At 43.5% G+C, this 21,017-nt stretch overlaps 1 protein-coding gene across 18 annotated transcripts in view; it reads left to right on the forward strand.

Annotated features, from left to right (window-relative positions):
* Nucleotides 1–21,017, forward strand: part of ERBB4 (erb-b2 receptor tyrosine kinase 4) — a 581,012-nt gene that overhangs the window by 549,897 nt on the left and 10,098 nt on the right. For 13 of the 18 annotated variants that reach the window (XM_083841514.1, XM_083841526.1, XM_083841515.1 and 10 more), the window contains 5 exons: nucleotides 198–295; nucleotides 2,593–2,763; nucleotides 18,849–18,896; nucleotides 19,178–19,225; nucleotides 19,859–20,156. In XM_083841514.1, the coding sequence (XP_083697640.1) occupies nucleotides 198–295; nucleotides 2,593–2,763; nucleotides 18,849–18,896; nucleotides 19,178–19,225; nucleotides 19,859–20,156 (663 nt within the window). The remainder of the gene's footprint in view (nucleotides 1–197; nucleotides 296–2,592; nucleotides 2,764–18,848; nucleotides 18,897–19,177; nucleotides 19,226–19,858; nucleotides 20,157–21,017) is intronic. The other 5 variants (XM_083841527.1, XM_083841525.1, XM_083841529.1 and 2 more) reach the window with 3 other exon arrangements.

Raw genomic sequence — 21,017 nt, forward strand, 5'->3', positions numbered from 1 at the left:
GACCAGATGTTCTCCATTTTAGAGGCATCATAGAGTTCCGCCCTTCCGGTTTTCCTGGGCTCTTTATTGCATCTTTTCTCTAGGCAAGAACTATCAAGGACATCATTTCACTTCAAACTTGTGCATTTTTAAAAACTTAATGCTTTTTTTTCCTTGACAAGTAACCACTTACTTTGTTGTCTTTGATCTGTCCCCAGGCTGGATGATCGATGCTGACAGTCGGCCTAAATTCAAGGAGCTGGCTGCTGAATTCTCTAGAATGGCTCGAGACCCTCAAAGGTACCTGGTAATTCAGGTAAGCAACATTCGGGGAAAAGAGAAAAGAATTCTGCCTATCAAACCAGATTATTAAGGGGATTGCCTTTGAATCTTGGGAGTTCAGAATGCTCTTGAACTTAAATCAAACACAGTGACTGTAGTACTATACAGTAGTAAAGTAGAATAGCCAGTGTTGGTATCTCAGAAGTTAGGAGAAACACCTGAAGTTCACTTCCTAAGTCTGTGTTTGTGAGCACATACACGAGCTCTGTCTTTGCAAGCTGCTGAGTAGTTTGCATTCTCTCATGAAATTGGGAGAAAAAAATTATCCATCAGTGGACTTACTTTAGAGCAAGGACTTGCTTGGTTGTGCAGTTGCTTAGGCTAAATTTCAGGGGATTACCCTGAAAAGAAACTTCCCTGCGCTGTTGAGATTGTGGGGTTTTTTTTTTGCATAGCCTAAACATAAAGGTTTCTCAGAAGGCAGGGAGTTGTGTCATATGGGTGCCTCATGCTGGAGAGGCTGTGTAGGCTCTGTGCAGCTTGTAGTGCTTCACAGGCTGTATGATACACACCAACATGCTTCATCACATGAAACCACACTTGTGACAGTGTCAATACCAGCACAGACACATCTGTTGACTAATCTAGCTACAACCATGTACACCCTGCACACAGGCATGTGTAGACTTTTCTTTTGCTCCCACACCCTGCAGAAACCTAGAGTTATGTGTTTATTACATCTCAATCTCAAGCCATGGGAAACGAATCTGACCATTTGGTAAAGTCCTTGGTTAGTCCTAGTGTGTGAGCAGTGCGAATGGAAGTAAAGTAAAACTAAAAGAAGCAGGGTGATGTTGGAACACCAGAAACCAAAGCGTGAAATCAGTTTGACACGGGTACTCTTACACTCACATCGCCTCCACATCATGGAGTACAGTGTGGGGATAAGTCCAGCTGGTTCTTAGCTTCACACTGAGGTAAGATTCCTAGCTGAAGATTCTCCAGAAGTACAGGCTGCCGCTTCCATGCCTCCTGACTGTTTCTGGGACTAGTGGTAGTCTCATCACACAGCGTTTCATTTCACTGTGTAGGCATGCTAGCCTGCTAAAGGTGTATTATTGCACAGTGCCAACATATGCTACTCTCCTGCAACTTGAGGAGAAATAAAATAAATTTGAAAAGTAAAATGCTGGTCAAGAAGAATTACGGTGCTTTATTTCTCCTGTGGAATTCCCCACTCTGTTAAATCGTAGGTTCAGCTGTTATGAGTGACTCTGAAAAAAAATCAGTCTGATTAAATACTTAATTAGATAGGACATGTTTCCCCATTCAAAATCTCTTTTCCCCGCCTTCCTTTCCCCTGCCCTTCCCTCCCTTGTTACAACTACATATAGTCTAGTGGGTATTCCTTCCCGTTAAGCTTCTCCAGGGATCCTTGCGGACAATATGGGCCATGTAGATCCTGAAGAGAAACCAGGGTAACTCTGTTGCGCTGGTATCTCTGCCATTATGATTCCCCCTTCCCTCCAGAGGCCATCAAGAACGATGAGCTTGCTGTTGAACTTTTAAACAGGTCTGTATGAATGCTGTAGTGCAGCCATGATTCCTTGCTGAATTCACATGTGGTAGAGTAATTCGTGAGGGGGAGGCCACTCTTGATCCATGCAGTTAAATTTAGTATCATTTCTATGGGCAGTTAGGCGTTTAGGGCATGAGCTGCCTTTTCTGATAGTTTTTGGCACTGAGCAAAGCACAGCCATGATCTGCCTCTCTGGCTTGTAGATGCCGTTTCAATAAAAAATACTTATCATTGTTGCTGCTGTTGTTACCCAGTTTGATTTTTATTGCTTTCAGCTCTGTTACATTCCGCAGAACTTTCCATATGGATGAGAGGGAAATTTAGCCCACCGAGTCCCTAAAAATACAAATGAAAATAAAGCAAACATCCAAACACAGCAGTTGCCATGTTATTTTCCCCAACATGTAAGCCTAAATAGCTGAGATATTTCACAAAATACAACAGACCTTGACAGAATTTGGGTCAGAAACTGAGCTTGTATGGGAAAAGGAAGAAAGAACAAAAGCTCAGTCACAAGAATGCCAAAAAAAAAAAAAAAAAAAGGCTTTGCTTGATTTATGCAGTTATTCCCTTTCTGTCATCATACTCCCAGTAAAAAAATCAAATGATGTGGATGTGGTGCTTTAGAATAAACAAAACAGCATGTGCGGTCCCTGCAGCCTGGCTGCTAGGGCATGAAGAAGGCCTAAGTTCCCTGTTGGGAAATTAATCCATCTCTTTGCTGTTTTCCTCTCTCCATACAACCTATTCAGGGAGATGATCGTATGAAACTACCAAGTCCAAATGACAGTAAGTTCTTTCAAAACCTTCTTGATGAAGAAGACCTGGAAGATATGATGGATGCTGAAGAGTATCTTGTTCCTCAAGCCTTCAATATCCCTCCTCCCATCTACACTTCCAGGACAAGAATTGATTCCAACAGGGTAAGAGCAAGCTCTGACGGAAAATACTGCTTATTATAAAAGCACAGGTGGAGATTTAAGTACACTAATCAAACACAGGTGAGAGTTGCCTTGGGAATTACAAGCTTCCATTGTAAGGAGAGTGACTATAAAAATGTTGTCACTGGGTTCCCTGTTCATTGTGCCCAAGTGAATTTTGAATTAATAGCTCAGCCTTGAGTGAACAAAGGCTTGACTTGAACTGCCTGTCTTGAAAGCACAGCTGAAGCTTGTGAAGTCAGGCAGTGTTGTTTCTCAGTTGTGTACCATCCTGGCCAGGAAGTACATAGCTCTCATTCTCTGTCCCTGCAATCCTTTCGTCTTGACAGGGTTGGCACTAATGTAACTGAGGGCAGCTGGAATATACAGATAATGCTGCTTTTGTGTCTCAAGCCAGATTTCAGACCCAGCCCCTTTCCCTGTTTATATGTGATGCTTTCAGGGCCCGCCTTCACAAGCATGGGTTTTGGCTGAGCATATCAGAGATTTTGGCATGATGATCTTTGTAACATTCCTGTTAGGGAAGGATATGATGTTCATTTTACAGGGACAACTGAGGCACAGAGAGGATTCAGGTGGAATTCAGCTCACTTAACTGTAACCATCAAAAAGAGATACAATCTAAGCTCTTCACCTGAACATCCAGGGGGTGATGATTGCTGCCCACTTTGGATATTTACAGTGGGATAAGTCACATTTTCGAGGTGTCTCTCTCTATCCACTGACTGCTGACAGCTCCAGAGCAGTCTCAGACCTGGTGCACGAGGTCTGGTGAAATTAATTCTGCTGTAAATGCCACAGCATGAGAGGAGCCCTGCTGTATGTGGGACCTGAGTGCAGGTTTCCTGAATTCCTTTTCACTCTGGAGTTTCCTGTCTGCAGCTCTGACCTCTGCCCGGTGCTGCATTTGGCTCTGGCCTTTTAATAGTTTATAGTTAGCAGATGCCCCCCCTTCTCACAAAACTAAGAAATGGTGAAATGTCATTGCTGATGCAAGGACATTTGCACAAGCATCAGATGTATTCAGTAATTAGGGACTTCCCTTGTTGGGTTGGATTTTTCTCTCCACTCTGCTTTTAGTGGAAAGTCCCATTTTGAAACACTAAGTGCAGTCTCATTGAAATGCTCGTATTTATTCCATATGGGTTAGAATTCTATCAAACATTTCTCCATAGTATAGATAGTCCCAAATTCACACCCTGGTCTGAATCCAGCTCAAACCATTCTGTGATTCCATGCATTGATTACACCACGTGTGGCAGGGAGGAGGTAAGTGATGGAGCAAAGAGCTCTGGAACCAGGTCAATATTCATGTCCTGACTGTACTCTGCATGATGCTCTTTCACCTCTCCTGAGTAAATTATTCTGGAATAAGGAAGACAAAACCTAACCTTAAACAATATCCGATAAATTCATAAGGAAATTGCTACTGTTTTTAAAGGCAAGGAGACTTGAGAAGTGTTTGGAAGAGGCTGGGTTGTAGTCCCAATGGCTAAGCTGGATTCACCCAGTGGTTTTCCTGCATCACTAGACAGCAGTGCAGAGGTGAATGATGCATGATTTAGCAACAAACAAGAAACTTCCCCTTTATTGCAACGAGAGTTTTTAGGGCTGACGCTGATCTGAAATAAGTTAGTTTTACTTCAGCTGTCTCTGGAGAGGTTCTGTTTCCTTTGCTGCCAGCTTCTGAGAAAAGGAGGAAATGACAATAGTTACCTTCAAAAGTTGCTCACTTGTGCACTGCTGTAAATCACTGTAACTTTGTTTTACACAGCAGAGTACACCAACACTTAGACCAGCATAGGGTAGCCAACACTCCCACTGAGAAATTCATGGCAAGCAAACCCAGAAATGTATTACTATTACTGTGCGAAAATTTAAATAACTTTCTCACAGCCTCTGCCCCACCTGCAGCCACACTGCTTGCACATGTGATCCCCCTGAAGTCAGCAGAACTGCAGAAGGAGACCCCAGGCCTTCATTTTGTCACACAGAGAGGCTCCATCACATTCTTGATGTGATGTCTCTTCTCTGCAGCTCGCAATTTCCCGTCTTGGTTTGAGACTGTGATCTGCTCCCACTTAGTCAATGGGAGCTTTGCTTTGCAGTTCAGTTTAATGACAATAGCAACTCTGTATCCTGCTTTCAGCAACTCCTACTGCTGGGAATTTTTCTCTGGAATCATATGACAATCTAACACTTAAACGAATCTGGAATTACCCTTTGCCAAAAGTTTCCAGATTCTGAGCAAGGTTTTCTAACTCACAGAGGGCAGCTGGGGCACAGGAGGCTCACACTCAGCTCTGTGGCTCTGCACCCCCTCCAGCTTTGTAGTGTTTTTCTTCTTTGCAGAAGCCTCCTTACGGAGGGGTAATTTTTAAGGCAGAAAGAACAGATGGGCAAAGAAGTTGCCACTGAATTCCCAGCTGATTTATAATAGCACTTGCTGGAGTGGCTGCAGACTGACTTCTGACCTGTAACAATATTAACCTTTATAATATAGAGGGGCTGGTCCAGTGTCTTGCATTAGTATAAGTCTCAGTTTTATTTGCTAACAGCCCTGCATCTCCTGAATGCACTGCTAGTACTGCCACACAGGCATGCACTTCCAGACTGCAGGAAGGCCACAGCACAAAGTTGCTGGAGGGGCTTGGGGCTGCATCAAAGCCCCACAGAATCTTTGCATTCCTGGTTTCCTTTGCTGGAAGTTTTTTGTTGTTGTTGTTGTTTTCTGGATGTAGTACATTTGTGTTCTCTCTGTACAGAAAGCTAAGTGCCTTTGTGTTTTTCGAAAACACTCAGGTTCTTGGTGTGTTAACTGTTCTTCCTGTGAAGATTAGTGTTGGTTTGAAACAAAATATCCAGTAGCTCCTATAAGGCAACTGTGCACTTACTGTATATAGTGCAGTACCAGGGAATGTCAGCGATAAGAATCACACAGAATTGATGTGCGGGCAGATCTCTCCACCTGCAGTTGCCTGATTATGTCTTTCTTTGTATTTCTTTTGGATAGTTTGCAATTCGTGCTTGTTTGGTATAGTGAACGTTAATATTACACAAACTCATTATGGTATCGCTGCAGCCATAAATGCCAAATGAATTGATACAGCTTAGGTAGTTTGTGTTCACTGCGTCTGGCAAATTCAATTTTATGGGGAGATTGCCAGGCAATGTGGTGAAGTAAAACACGCAAAGAGCTACATAATCTTCTTGTCGTTTTCAGAGATGAGAAGCTTGAAAGATACTGCATTTCACGTCTTAGTTGTTCTGACTGTCATTTTAGTGAAGGGGAAGCAGGTTATATGGTGGCAGGGTGTTGTACTCCTCTGACGGCTGTACTCAAGCATTACAGGACCACAGGCTGGGGACAGAAGTTTGCAGTGAGAAAGCAGTGAGATGATAAGCCTCCCCACTCTTAGGCTCCAAAGGCCTGAGAAAGGGCATTTACTTTCTAAAGAAAGTGCTGAAGTTTCTCTGGGTTGATCTCAGTCCTAAATCCTTGCAGCTTTGGCCTGGGAGAGGCGCCACTGGTTGAGCATAAAGCACTGGTTGGATGCATAAAGCAGCATGTGCCTGTTCCCTCCCATGTGAGAGCTATTTGGATGTGAATCAGTAGCACAGAGCTGCTGCTCACAGAAAGAGGGCTGGAAGGAGGGAAACCTCGTGGCAAGTTTCCAGCTCCACAGGGAGTGCCACATCCTTCTTCCTCCAGGGATTACAGAGTTGTACTGAAGGTGCAAGGCGCAGGCACAGCTTCAGCACTTGCATCACACCCAGACTGGCTTCGTACCAGCATTTCTTTAGGACCTCGGCTGCTGGGAGCAGAAGCTTGCCCACACTCTAAGCCCATAATAGTGCCCTGTGTTACAAAGTCCATCTCAAGACTGATGCAGTTTTGAAATAAAAATTAGCATCCTAAGCTAAATTGAATTCTTTCATGGCATCTGAAGTCTTCAGTTGCAATTTCAGCTCTTTGGCTTTTTCCAGCTTTTATTTTCCGTTGTCTAGAGATATTCTAGAAACATGGAGTTTTAGAAGGTCTGTGCTTCTGAGAGATAAACTGAATCCTCAGCAGTGTTTCCAGGAGCACGGTACCCCAGTTAGTGTTTGAGTGTCCTACATTCACAGCCATTAGATGATTCATTCAGGTATTTGTAACAAGTACTGTCCTGTGTGCACAGAGATAATACTAATACAGAAAGCACTCTGTGTACCCAGTGGTGCTTTTTGCTCTAAATCCTTGGCAAATTCCTCCTGAAAAACGTTTATACTGTTTGTTACTCACTGATGCTGTCTCTGTAATTTTACTCCATTCGCTGTATATCATGGAATGTCTGCCAACCCTGCAATTAAGTATCAAGCTAGTTTTTTAGGAGAGGGGTCTAATTCATATGTCCAGGGAGACTGTTCTGCTTGGCTACAGCAGGGTCTGGTATGCCAAAAGCCAGCTTTTAGTTCTCTGAGTAGTGTCTGGTATGCCACCCCAGAAGTCCTGGCAGAGCTCTAGGGCTGGGAATGTCTCATGGCTGAACATCTGTACGTGTCTGTATATAAAAAGATCATTCCAGAGAGAAACTGGGCAAGGAGTTACCTTTAGGATTAATTTGATCTGGTTTCTGAATTTGAAAAGTAGCCATTTCCAAATTACAGAATTATAAAGGAGAAGGCTGTTAGTGATTTTTAGATGCATTTCATGTTGGTGTGGCATCTTCCCTTCCAAAGCTTATCACGGACAACAGGGACTGTTCACCCAACGAGATGGCTGCCGCAATTCAGTGACTTTAATTAGGCTCTTAAGTAGCAGGGCTGAATTTCTTAGGTACCTGTAGTGCTTCAGTGGTAGAAGATCAGATCTGAGGTCTAATAATGACCTCCCTTACAGACTGAAATCCAGCAGGTGGGGTCTGTAAGCACCACTCTCCTCAGTTGGTGCTGGAAGGAGGGATTTTGGAGAGCAGTCAGGATTTGGAAGGGCACTTCCCAGTGTGCCAGCACAGGTGAGCTTGTATGAGGGGTACTGGCCTTGCTGGTGGGGAAAGCTAGCATCCTTTTCTCTTGGCAAAGAGGAATTCATGAGGGAGTCATGATTTGTTTGTGATTCTCCTTGTGCCCAGGGCTTTGGTGTAGCAATCACTGTCTTCTTGGTCCTCACTTCTTTTCCTGTAAGAAAAGGCAGTTAATTGACCCTGCTCTTGAGTGGACTTTTTCTCCAGACATATCCTGGCTGTGTGGGGCTGATAGCAGTAAAACTACTTCATCCCAAAGTCAATAGATAATTTGTGTCAAGAGGTATCAAGGCTAGATGGGGGTGTACAAGTATTTTGTCTAGCCTCCTGGCATAAAATCAGCCAGGGACTCGTCTCCCAATTTCTACTTCAAGTGCAGAAATGCTCTTTGAGGTGCAATTTGTCTTCCCAAAAGATTATCTTGATTGTATCATTTGGGATGGAAAATACATCACAGTTTAGAAGAGTCTCTGTGGGCATTTAACATGGACTTAAGCAGGGTTTGGATCCCAATGCTGTCCACCACACACCTTTTTTGTGCTAGATTAAGGAACTGCCAGTTACCAGAAATCTCTTCTGCCTAAGGGCCTGAGTAGGATAGCATCATTTGTACGTTTGGTGTTAGGGCAGAATACCACTGATGTTTCCTTTTTATTAGGTTTGTTTGTGTCATTTGCCATCCCTCTGCTTCTGCAATATCTTCCCCCAAATAATAACCAAATCTTTCCTTAGATTTCATGCTTCATGTCGGGTTGGGTTGTGGGTTTTTTTGTTTGTTGGTTTTGTTGTTATTTTTGTTGTTTTACTTTTCTGTCCAGTGTCTAATTCCTTCTCCTTAAAAGGTGATCAAAAATGTTGAAAATGTTGGTAGTCTTTCTTTTGTGTTTCTGCAAGGATCTCTCTTCCTTAGGCAGGTGTTGCAATACATGATGAACTTGCAAATCAGCTAGAGGTTGTATCAAAGGGTTTCATAGTATTTCAGAAGGTTACATTGACTCTGCCTCTTTTTTAGCTCTGTTGCTTCTTGAAAAACTGTTTGATTCATTAGGAATATTCAAGCTCTGTATGAATCCATCCCGTATCTTTCAGTAAATACTACATTTTGTTTATTTTCCTAGTAGAGTCTATTTAACAGTGTACCAAATACTGCAGTTGCTGCCATCAAACCTTCAAAGTAATTCTGCAAGTCCCACCAAGCTCTCCTGAAAGATCTCTCATTCCTGTTTTGTGCTTCCCTAAGTTTTAATGACATCCTGGTGGTGGGAGGCTCCTGTCTGTTCTGCTCTGCCTTGTCCATTATGAAGTTCTCAGTAGCTGTTCGTGTTTTGTTGGTGCCTAGTCAGCCATCACAAATGTGTTACCTACAATAACTTTCTTCTTCTGGCAAGTATTCTATAAAGTGTGTCTATTTCTAGTCTTTGTTAGAAATGTAGATAGCACCAGGCCATTTTATAGTCCATGAAAAGCAGGACTAATACCAGAGTGGCACTAGTCAGCATTATTTCATTGCTCAGGGTGAATGAAGTAGGAAGAATAAACATGCAAAAATAGGCTGTAAAATGCATTAGATGAAAAATTATGTCAGTCTAATAATTTACATGAAAAAGGAAAGCTTCTCTCAAAATGTGTGTATTTAGAATACGAGTATTTAAATACCTTTTTAAAGCGTGCTACGTTTGCCAGAGGAAAAAGGAAGAAAATTCATATGGAGAACTCAAAGAGAATAGATGATGCCCAGCTCTTCACAGAGAAATCTTTGAAACCTGTTTTATGGCAATTAGTCTCTTGCTTTGCAGCCAGGCCAGCTGAAATCAGTGAAATTTCTCAAGGACCAAGCCCTTCTCATCCTGAATAGAATATCAGGACCAACTTCTTAAATTGCCTCCTGATTTGCAGGTCAAGTGCCTTAAAACAGGAATTTTTAACAGGGTTTTTTAAACGTCTTAGTTGTTTTCTGTCGGAACTCAGGCTCCTGAATACAGGCATGCAGAGTCAGACACTCTGAAAGTGCTGGCTGGCATTTGGGTTTGAGCATACCTTTTCTAAGAATTTAATGCATGTTTAAAAACAAGTCACCAGCTCACAGTACTCCTGGTGAGACCTAATGCGAGTTAACACTCAGTGGAATCAGTGGAAGAGACAGTAGCTGTCTGTTGCTTCAAACCTTGATATCTGACATGTAAATTTACTGAGCTTCAGTATAAACTGGTTTTAAATCAGGCAGCATCTGCTTAATCCATGAATAGCTGCTGGCTCTGTTAACAGTCAAGAGAGCTCACAGCTGATCCATTTTCTTTCCCAAAAAGAAAAAAGTCAATAGATATAAAGAGAATAAGTAATAAATATTTCTACACTCCACTGATGAGGCATTCTTGGAAAAAAGCAAGCTAAACAACTCTACATAATTCAGTAGTTGGAAAAATGGACTAAGAGTCAGGAAATAATTATGAGAGCTGGGAGAAAATTTTCCTTCAGTGCCTGGGTTTGAAACAGAAATTGCTAGTGAAAAACGTCTGCTTCTGTGGAATCGTGTTCGTGGTTTTGTTAAAACAATCACCACACCTGAAAATACAAGGGATTGTGATTTGGAAGTGCACCTGGCAAGGCTCCATGGAGTTGTCATTTGAACACCTGTCTGCCCGTGATGGTTGGGGCTCACAAGCCGGAGAGCAACATCCACAGCATCCCATGGCGACGGCACTCGTGTGATAACGCCTGGAGCATAAGGTAGCAGGAAGACTTGGGAGCGTCCTGTGCCAAATACTGTACTTTCTAAACATACGTTCAGTGGGGATAAATGCCAACACAGCCTAAAATTCCTTTTGTTAGCCAGAGTAAAGAGTCTGTCTTTCTTGTTAAATGGTGTAGTTTGGAAGGGGGGGGAGGAAAAATTATGGAAGCTATAAAAAGACTCTCCAAAAGATGTGGTGGGGAGAAGTGGGAGGAGGCACAGATGAAGTTTAGATTTAGAATGTTAAAAAATGATTATTTTATCCAAATCAGTTGGATGGTTATTTCTTCTAGAGTATTATTGCCACCAGAACCTCAGCCCTGCTCTAAATCAACTCAGCATTTCATCAAGAAGCCTATTCTTCGCCATAAGAGACCAAGAGTGCACAATTACGGGTTTCTTTTCCCCCTTGCATAATAAAATTGGGAGATTATCATCAAGTTTCTATTCAGATTTTAGGGAGGCTTTTTTATTTTATTTTTAAAACCCATCTTTGTCTGTAAGAGCTCCCTGTTCAGGCCAGCATGCTGTAATGATTACTGCTGTAAAGGCTTCAGTGGAGATGTGCTCTATTTCATTCTCAATGAGGGCTGATGGCATTTTGAGAGGCTCAGAATATCCTTTGATTACTGTATAAAACAGACTGGGGAAGATGGCGATGCAGCGCACAGCATAGGAGGGGGCTGCTGCTCAGAGTGTTGCTCATCAACTTTCTTTTGTGCCTTTTTTTTTTTTTTTTGGTCTGCCATATCGCAATCACAAATCATGGCCCTGTTGTGGGCTTTAAGGTCCCATTCCCCATCCTTTCCCTGTTTGGGGATTTGAAGCTCTAGGTTTGTACAGAAAAAGAGCTGCCACTGCTCCTGTGTTTTGGACAGATGTTACATGAGCAGGAGCAGTGCCTGGACCCTTCTCTCCCTCAGGGAACTGTGCGAGTAGCTAGGCGATGGTACATCGTCTCTTCCAAACGGTGGGGAACTGGTCCAGTGTTAAAAGGGGCCATTTACTGCAAAATGTCTCAGAGTGCGTATTAAAGAAAAGGAGTGACAGAAAACTAGTCATGGGTGACAGGGAGTATACAGGAGTAAAAGAGACTGAAGGAGGAAGATAGACACATGCAAGCTGCCTCTCTTCCTGCTCTCCTGTCTGCTTGACACTCCAGTGTGTTCATACAAAATAGCAGGGGAAAGAAATTTTTGCATCTTCGCTCTTGTGCCATGCTTATGTCAAATCGCAGATTTTGCCAGCTGAAGTCTGTTTGCCAACCCTCCTCAAGCTCGGGCAGACAAAGGTTTGGGAAGTTTGGAGGTTGAGGGGTGATTCCATGGAGGATTTTTGACACAATATAGCGGGGCACAGCTTTTATTCACAAGCTAGGTACAGAAGGTGGGGCTATGGCAGAGCACTTCACCTATGTTTCCGTGCCAGTGTGCTTGGAAACTTGATTTTGTGGCCACATCTTGCATCTCTTAACGGGCTATTTTCATCAGCCGTCTTCTAATCCTTTACTCCCTTACTTGGTGAGGTTTTAGACAGAAAAAGGAGGGTGTATGTCTGGTATTTTCCAGTAATAGCACAGGAAATAGTCTGTGCAGTATTTAGGTATCTCATTTCCTATACCCCTATGCCAAGAACGTTAGGCATGTTTCATTTATGATTTATGCCATTAACTGTTCACAGTCTGTACCATATTACTCCTGGAAGGCTCTGTTGAAATTTGGGCATCCCACTGTGCATGGATTGCTGTAAAAGAACCTGTAAGTCTGAAAACAGACAGATGTTATCTACGAGTCACCTGCAGCTATTAATTAAGTCAGTACTGAACTGAATCCAGGTCACCAGTGAACTGCCTGTACTGATATTGAACAAGTTCAGGAATGTCATAAACCCACCATACTGCCTGGACATGCTCTGGCATATTTCTGTCATACCCACAGCCTCTGTGAGCTTACACTGCCTGCACATCTCACCTTTTTTCTGACAAATGGCAAGCAGAAAACGCATACATACAGAAAAGACTTAGTCCTTGGGGTTTTTTTTTGTTTGTTTGTTTGTTTTTCCAATTTCATCTCACTGATCTAAACTGGATGGATTATACCTTGGTCGTGGAAGGGGCAGACATCAGAGATGAGAGCTAACACAGAATGGTGCTTTACACTTTTCTCTATATTTGTAGTGCATAGATATTCAAGTTAAAACGTTTACCCATATTCTGAAAAAGGCTAATACTGGAAAAGTGGCTGGGAATTTGTAATTTCCAACCGAGATTCATTGCTCCCCAGCGGGACTTCATGACCATTGAGCCAAGGACATATTTCTGTCTGTGTGCTTGAGAAAACCGATGTGAGACATGCACAGATCCCAAACTGGTTTCAGAAGATGTACGTCTCCAGCATGTTGTGATTGTTTTTCTGTGTGCTAAAGTGCTGCAAGGTGCCAGTGATGACTCATACCTGGTACCAAGCTGTCTAACCTGGGGACTTTTCTTCACAGGCCTAGAGAAAGTGCCTAGTGGAGAAGGGAGTTTTCTTAAGTACGATGAGGAGCCTGGGCTGGACAGAAGAGAGAGCATGAGGAATGTCAGACTCATGAACTTCTGTGTCCAGCCAGCGCTGCAAAGAAGTGACAGCTTCTCAGCCCAGGGCCCCTTGGTTGATCTCATTTCGCATACCAGTTGAGCAGTGCCTGTGGTTCCGTGGTGGAGGCATGGGAGGAGTGAGCTGATGAAGGAAAAAACATAGACCTCAGTGTTCCCAGACCTTGTTCCAACCATACCCACAGACAGCAATCCTTTCCAGTAGCACTGAGGATTCTCTGGTTTGCCTCATGCTCCAGACTTACCTATCTTTAGGAAGGAGTGGTGGGAAACTTTTGTAGAAAATTAAACTTCACTGATTCAGAAGAGGACAGGATGAACTACAAAGCTCACATAGTCTCATGGGTGCTACTTAAGTCAGGGTAGTTGTCCATCCCTGTACAAGTCAACAGATCTAATTGTATGTGTGCCCTGCGGCTTGCTTGAAGATACCAAGTGGTAGCATCCGAAATCCGAAGTTCAAGCACCCTCAGGTCCTGCAGGACCCACGCAGGGATCACCAGCGTGCTACATCCATTTTACCTGTGCACCAGCTCTGTGCCAGCAAGGGGGTCTTCTGGTGTGGGGAAGCTGTCCTGTGTGTATAGCATTCCTGCCTCTGCTCACTGCTGCTTTGACAGCAGGAAGCAAAACTTTCCTCTTGAGAAAGGTTCCCTGAACCTGTTCTCTCCAGACCTGAGGAAGCAGCGCGAGTGCTGGTGGAGCAACAAACGTGTGTGACTCTGCAAATGTGAGTGGTCTGCTGGATTTGTCAAGCCAGGCTGCACTTTTCATTTTACATACAGCTTGGCTCTGAGCAGGGGCTAGGACCAGAAACCTCCAGAGCTCTGCAAAGCCCTCTAGCCATCACTATACAAACAGCATTTAATTTCTGTGTAGCATTACACAACAGTCTTGTGGTGCAGGTTTTTTTTTTTTCCTTTGATTTTCATCTCAGACATGTTTGCTCTCAGAGGCAGGGCAGAGGGAAGCAGGACTGCTCCTGAGCAGACATGGCTGCTCTCCTGCAGTGGTCTTTCCTATTTGAATTTCAGTTAAGATCAGTTGTAAATACCAGGCAGCTCCCTTGAAATGTGACTGGAGTTTGCTCAGGGCTGGTGGTATGGCTCTGCGTGGTGTGCTCTGCCTGCAGCCCCACCAGAGCATCCCGAACATATTATTCAGACCCACTTGCATTAATCAGCTGTCCTCTTTCTGGGCAAACTGCTGCAGCAAGATCTGCTCAACCTGCTATGCTAGGGGGCTGCAGTGTGGTGACTTGAGTCTGGATATTGACTTGGTTTTAAATCAGATAAACCTGGTTTGGCTTGGTTTCTAATCAGGTAAGGAGGAAAGTGAGTTACTTCTAAGTGCACACAGAGCTCAATCAAAACAGGTGGTCACTGAGTTGCCTGAAGCAAGGACCACAAGATGCCCCTGGACGGTACGTGTGGGGACTGAGAAGGTCAGGGGAGTGTTCTGCTCCTGCTGCCTGGTTCGGTGCTTTTCATGTATGAGAGCAGATGGAGTGAAAGGGGTGCTCGTGTGACCAGGAGCACTATCTGGGTTCAGGTGTGTGTGTGTGCACTTTACTAAAGCCTTGCCTTGACTAAAGAGAAATTTGTCAGTCACATGAGTTTAGCAGATTGCTTAAAGAACAAGGAATGATGATAATCTCAGCAGATTCAGGGAAAACAAGCTCGCAGCACTAAGGGTGCTGCTGGGAGGCTGTGCTAGCAAGCAAGTCATGGGGGTGCCAGATCCTGCTGGAGAGTAAAGTTGTCACCTGTTTGGTGATGGAGTTCCAACCACCCACAGTCCCCAGCAGCACTGTCACTGACCTTCAGCACTTCCTCCAGCTGAAGACTGCATCGGGTGCAGCTTTGGAGGAGGCCATGGTCACCATCAGGCTGGTGCAGGCGAGCTGCAGTGCAGGTAGGAGCGGGAACGTGGCCCTGGGTGCCATCCTCCAGGCACAACGCCGGAACCAAATGAAAAGAGGTAAGGCAGAGGCACACAACTGCGTACATACAAGCAGCAGGACCCAACGTGGCTTCGATTTCATTGTGGTTTAATAGGCAGCCAGCAATGTTATGTCCTTGCTATGAAGGAGGAGGTATTTACTTTTGGGAGACTTTAGAAGCAAGGAATTGGAAAATGCAATTAATGAATAGAAAGCAATAACACAAGCCAATATTCACGAAAGTGTTATTTACCTCTCTTTTATCAAGGCTCATTTTACACATGCATTAGCTGTTACAATAGTTGATACATCACTGGTGTTTAATACCAAAGGGCCTTTAAAAAGGCTTTAGGGCATACTTGCTTGTTTTTAATCGTTTCTCCTCGATGTCATGTTTGTGCCGAAAATTGAATCATGTAGTATAAAGAAAGAAATCTCAGGCATTTCTGGTTAGGGCTGCTCATGGACAGTTAAAAATGCTGGGCTCCTTTTGGAGGCTGCTTAGAGGTTTAGTGTTGGTGGATGTGTGCACTGTGGAGCTAACAGATACAATGCATATTACACTATCAAAAGGGTGATTATTGATTCCTTTTTTTTTTTTTTTTTTTTGAAGTCCTTGTCCATCACAACAAGCTAGAGACAGTGATCATTCAGGTCAGAATTTCAGCATCAGAAATCCAAAAACCTAGGTCTTCCCAGTAAAGGAACACAGGCTACTCTTTCAAGATAGCATTTAAAATGCAAAAGCAACTGAATCAAAAAAAAATAAAAAGAACAAAGTAAACTGCTTCACACATACAAATCAAGCTATTTAAGTTTTTCTTGCTAAGATCCAGATGCATTTTCTGCTCACAGTGTGATTCATGGACTGACCAATAAAAGTTGGCTGGGGCTTTCAGTACTTATCTTGGAAGCCTACAAAATGATGACATCACGTTGCAATTAGCAGGCAATTTAAAGACATTTAAACAATTATATCACATTTTCAGCCCCACTAATTGGCACCGCAGCTGTTTTCTTTGCCTCCTCTTTTTGGAACAGTGGCCACAGGGTATTAGCTCATGGGGAAAAACAGTAGAGAATTAAAATGGGTGCAGACACCAGCGGTTTGAGAAGAGCCAAGCTGTAAGATTCTGTGTTAAGAGAAGCTGTTGCAAGACAGCTATGTTTAGTACAGAGCTAAAGGGGAGGCATGAAGAAAATACCATTACCCTGATCTCAGCTGGCAGCTCACTGGCTGGGGAGGGTCTTATCAGCAAAAATAGCAGTAAGTGTGTTAATGCTGGTCCGTTGTTTCCTGATGTCTTGGGACAGGGTTATTCTAAGAGGGCATGTTATTATGTTGTTACACTTGCATAGTATGTACTTAAATGCTAGAATCATGGCCAAGAAAATCTAAAGATAGGACGGTGGGTTTAGCCTTTTGTGATGAGGGTGGAGCAAAGCATGTCCATAGATAGATGATGTGGCCATCCTAGCACAGAATTAATTTTAATTTTTAATCATCTAAACATTTACTGACAGAGGCAAACAGCCTTGCGTATCAAAGTCAAGGCCGTTGACAAAAGACTTGCTTTTGTAAGTTGCCTTTAAGAGATCCCTGTGGGCTGTGAACTAAACGTAGTTTAAGACAGCCTTCCCCTTACTCATCCAGAATCAGCGAACTGCAAGTGGAAATTCATGGGGGTGCCTCTGTGAAAACAGAGGGCTGTAAACTAAAGGTGATTAAGACAGCTTGTGTAGTACCAAATAGTAAAGGAGCGGTTATATTCACTTGTTTAGTGTCTGTGAAAATTGGATGCATGCTTCTCATTTGGGCAGCAGCAAACTCTACTGAACTGCGTTCGATACTACCACAACATTGCCACAGCTCTTCACACTCTCCGGAGGTCTGTAGCCACCTTGGAAATCATAGGAGACTCCGAGTCTCTCTCACTGGCCGTTGCTTTATGATCTTCTGCAAGCCACCATTCCCTGGTTCCTGACCATCGCTGTACTTACCTGGTGCCAGCTTTTCCAGCATCACTTTTCCTTGAGAGCCTCTCAGCTCTTCTTCCTCCTCCTCCTCCCTGGGCACTGGCGGGGGTTCTCTGAGACTGCAGGCAAGATCCTCTCCATGACTTCCTTCCAGAACCTTATTTCCCTGGGACAAAACACGTACGGAGAGAGTCCTGTTCAGGCTTTGACAACAAGGGGCAGACAGGCAATTCACCTAACAGAGGTTTTCCTGCACTTTTGTATTTTGCAACCTGGAGCATTTTTTAGAAGGTCATAGCTTGGCTAAACACCGATGAATTTTCATGAAAATGGAGAAAAGTGTATCCCTAACTAGGGCTTGTCCACCACACTAATACCTCAGACCCCAGGTGCTGGATCTGAGTAACAAAATGGCTGTGGGAATTTTTCTGATACTGGCAAATGAGCATGTTTGATCAATAGAAATGGGCTTAAGGCAGGTAGCCAGCAAGCATTTAAAAAAAGTTTGTTTTTAAAGGTTTTCCCTGATGCAGATACTTTGCTTAAACCAAAACCCTTTTTAAGTAACGGAAGATTAAATAGTCACCATCATCTCCATCCTGATGTTTTGGCAAGAAGTTTATAAGGGGAAGCTTGACTGTGTTATCTGCCATCCTTACAAACTGAGGAAGTGTGTATTCTAACTTTGGTATGTTTGTTGTATGGATATTGCTTTTGAAAACCTTTTTTTTTTTTTTTTCTGAAGTGGAGTGTTCTCAGGGTGGTTATTTATTTTCTGAAGCAGTGGTCTTTTTTTTTCATTTGTCTCAATTTTAGATCTTTTGGGTTTTGGTAATATTTTTTTGGTGTTTTTTTTTCTTTTTTTTTTTTGAATCCAGGCTTTTTCTCTCCCCAGATTAGGAGATAAGGGAAATGCAATGAAGTTTTTGAAGCAAAATTAGAAGCAAAGTAGTTATGAAGAACAGATCTTGAAATCTAAAAGTGAGCATTTTAGCAGTAGCAAAACGCATGATAATAAAAGGTTTTATTTTGATTTACCTCCAAAAATCAGCGTTTTCTCAGTGAGAAACAGGTCAGTTCTGAGCAGCACTAATAGATATAAATACAGCCTCTGTGCTGTTGATGTTACAGCAGTTCAAGGTCCACAGGGCATTGTAAGATGGTTCCAAAAAAAACAATCTCAAAATGATGATCTCTGCATGGAGACATTGATTTGCAGCCTCTATAATTCTTGGTAAAATCTGTTAGCATGTCATACAGAGCTAAAGTTAAAAGGGTGATATGTGTTGAAAGCAGGACCATGGGACATTGGCAAGTGGAAGTCCAGGGGATGTTGTTCTATTTGGGCTTCCCAAAGCTCTTCAGGATTATTTTCTCAGCAATACTCAAACTAGCTGCGACAGACTAATGACAGTCCCGTGCCCTCCCTGCTTTGTCCCTGGGATAGGAAGCCTTGCTTGGAGCTAGGTGCTTTCTGCACTTCTGCTGCCTATCCACCATCTGTCATTCTCTCTGCTTTTCCAAAAATGAGACAGGAGATATTTGCAGAATATATGGATGGCTGTCAGTAGGTGTTAACACGGCACTTAATCTTACCCATCAAGGGGAATGTGGTAGCCCTCCCTGAGGCAGGTGGGCACACAACTTGCTGACATTGGTGAGACATTTGCCATCATTTAATTCTTTGGATTTTGGATTCAGTTAGGAAATCTGATGTGCATGTTTGTCCCCATTACCTCATACAGCTCATGTGACTTGTTTCATTCATGTAATCTCTTTTTAAGTATCCATCATTCCATTTTTCTCTCCTATTAGAGTGAAATTGGACACAGCCCTCCTCCTGCCTACACCCCTATGTCAGGAGTAAGTATTTCACATTCAACCTTCATCCCTTAGGTTTTCCTCCTTCCTTCACTACCTGTTGTCTGTTTCCAGCTCCTTATTCCTACATATACAGCTCAAAAGCCAACAGTGAATGCAGTGTGGGTGTGTAAGCCATCAAATAGTCAGGGGTCTCTGAACCCAGCCTGGATTCATCCACAAGCTCTGTGGACCCACACACAAAATGATTGCCAACATTTCTTGAAAAAGCATTTAGGAAACACACTTGGATGAATCTGTCCATTTTTCCTTCTTATTTATAGGTCATGATGTCAAAATTTCCTTGCACACCCCTGCTGACAAGCAATATGGTAGGTGGCATCAAACCATTGCACTGAGGTGCCAGTGAGAGCACGGCTCACCAGCCCAAAATGGACTGCCTGATGGGATTACGTAGTGTTTGGGTGGTGATTGGTGCTGCAGGACACCCTAAAAGTAGCCCCCTGTGAATAAACAGGTCAAAGACGATGGTGTCCTCTCTCCCTGGCCCCCTTTGCAGAAGATTTGCTTACCATAAGGTTTAAGGTTTTTGTTCTGGGATGCTGCCAAAATAATGGAAGAGGAGAAACTGCGTTTGCCTCTTGCAGCTGTTCATCTCCAACCTCCACGTCTGGGTAGGAGACAAGTTTTCTAACCCCATTTCTAGCCAGCTCACTTCCCTGCTGCCCTTGCTGCAGTGGTGGTGCCTTCCTGGGGGGAAGCCAGCTCAGCAGCACTGGGCAGGCAGATGCTTTGCTGGCCTGCTGTGGAGCCTGTGCTGCTGCTGGTCCCGCAGCGCTGGAAATGCAGCAGTCTGCAGGATGGATGAGGCTTCTCCTGCCTGGTGAAATGCATCATTGGGCAGATGTGACAGGAAGGCCACGGGAGCCGCAGACATGACTTGCTGTTGAATCTTGCCTCCGTTCAGAGCCTCCTTTGTCATGCTGTCTTTTCTTTTCCAACAGAACCAGTTTGTGTATAGAGATGGCGGCTATGCTGCAGAGCAAGGAGTGCCGATGCCATACAGAGCTCCTGGCTGCATAATCCCGGAAGCCCCAGTTGCTCAAGGGGCCACGGCAGAGATCTTTGAAGATAGCTGCTGTAATGGCACGCTGCGAAAACAAGTGGCCACCCTGGCAAAAGAGGACAGCAGCACCCAGAGGTACAGCGCTGATCCCACAGTCTTCATACCTGAGCGGGTCATCCGGGGAGAGCTGGATGAGGATGGGTACATGACACCAATGCGAGACAAACCTAAAACAGGTAAAAATGTGTCTTTCCAGAGAAGATCCCAGTCTAGCCTGACTGCATTTTATGTTTTTCTGTATCAGGACCTTCTCACCAAAAAATGGATTTATCAACTAACCCAGCAAGGCTGAAACATTCTGACCTGGTGAATGTTTCTTTGCAGAGGGATTCCCTTTTCTTTGCTTAATTTTCTACTTAGAAAGACTGAACTGTGCTATGTTAGCTTTGGTATTTCCTCCTTTATTCTTTGTTTCTGGGAAGGAACGAGAGAGGAATGAGGAAGAATTTAAAAACAAAAAACGAACAACAAACTCACTTCTTATCCAAGAACAAATATTTGGTTATCTCCAAGAGAAGAATCTTTCTTTGGCCAGCCATAGTCTCCACATTGCTTTGTTTATTGATCTTCTTTATCTTCATGGCATTGTGCTTGGTAAATGTCATGTTGAACATATCACAGAACCAATACACACAGTTGGCATTTTATACCCAGGGGAAGTTTAGGATTGAAAGAACATGATGTGCTTCAGAGAGACCATCACTGCAAGGTGAAGTTTGCCTAGATCTGTGCCAGCTCGGAGTGTTACACTTCCCACTTGGCCTTCATTCATTTCTTTCTTTGTAAATAGTGACAGCAGTCATTTTGCTGTAAGGGGATGTGTCATTAGTAATTTGCTTTCAAATATTTGCATTAGCTTTAAAGAAATTAATTAATGCAGATGTAAATGCCAAGTAACTACTGGGTTTGCTTCAGAATTTGGAAGCCACATTGTGTTACACGTTGGAAATAGAGGGAGTCCTGGGACTGACCCAGGGCAGTAGCAATTGTGGGAGTGCACTCACGGCTCTGCACTTCAGCAGTCGGCCTTGCAATAA

The sequence above is a fragment of the Anser anser genome (assembly GCF_964211835.1).
Source record: "Anser anser genome assembly, chromosome: 6".
NCBI lineage: Eukaryota > Metazoa > Chordata > Aves > Anseriformes > Anatidae > Anser > Anser anser.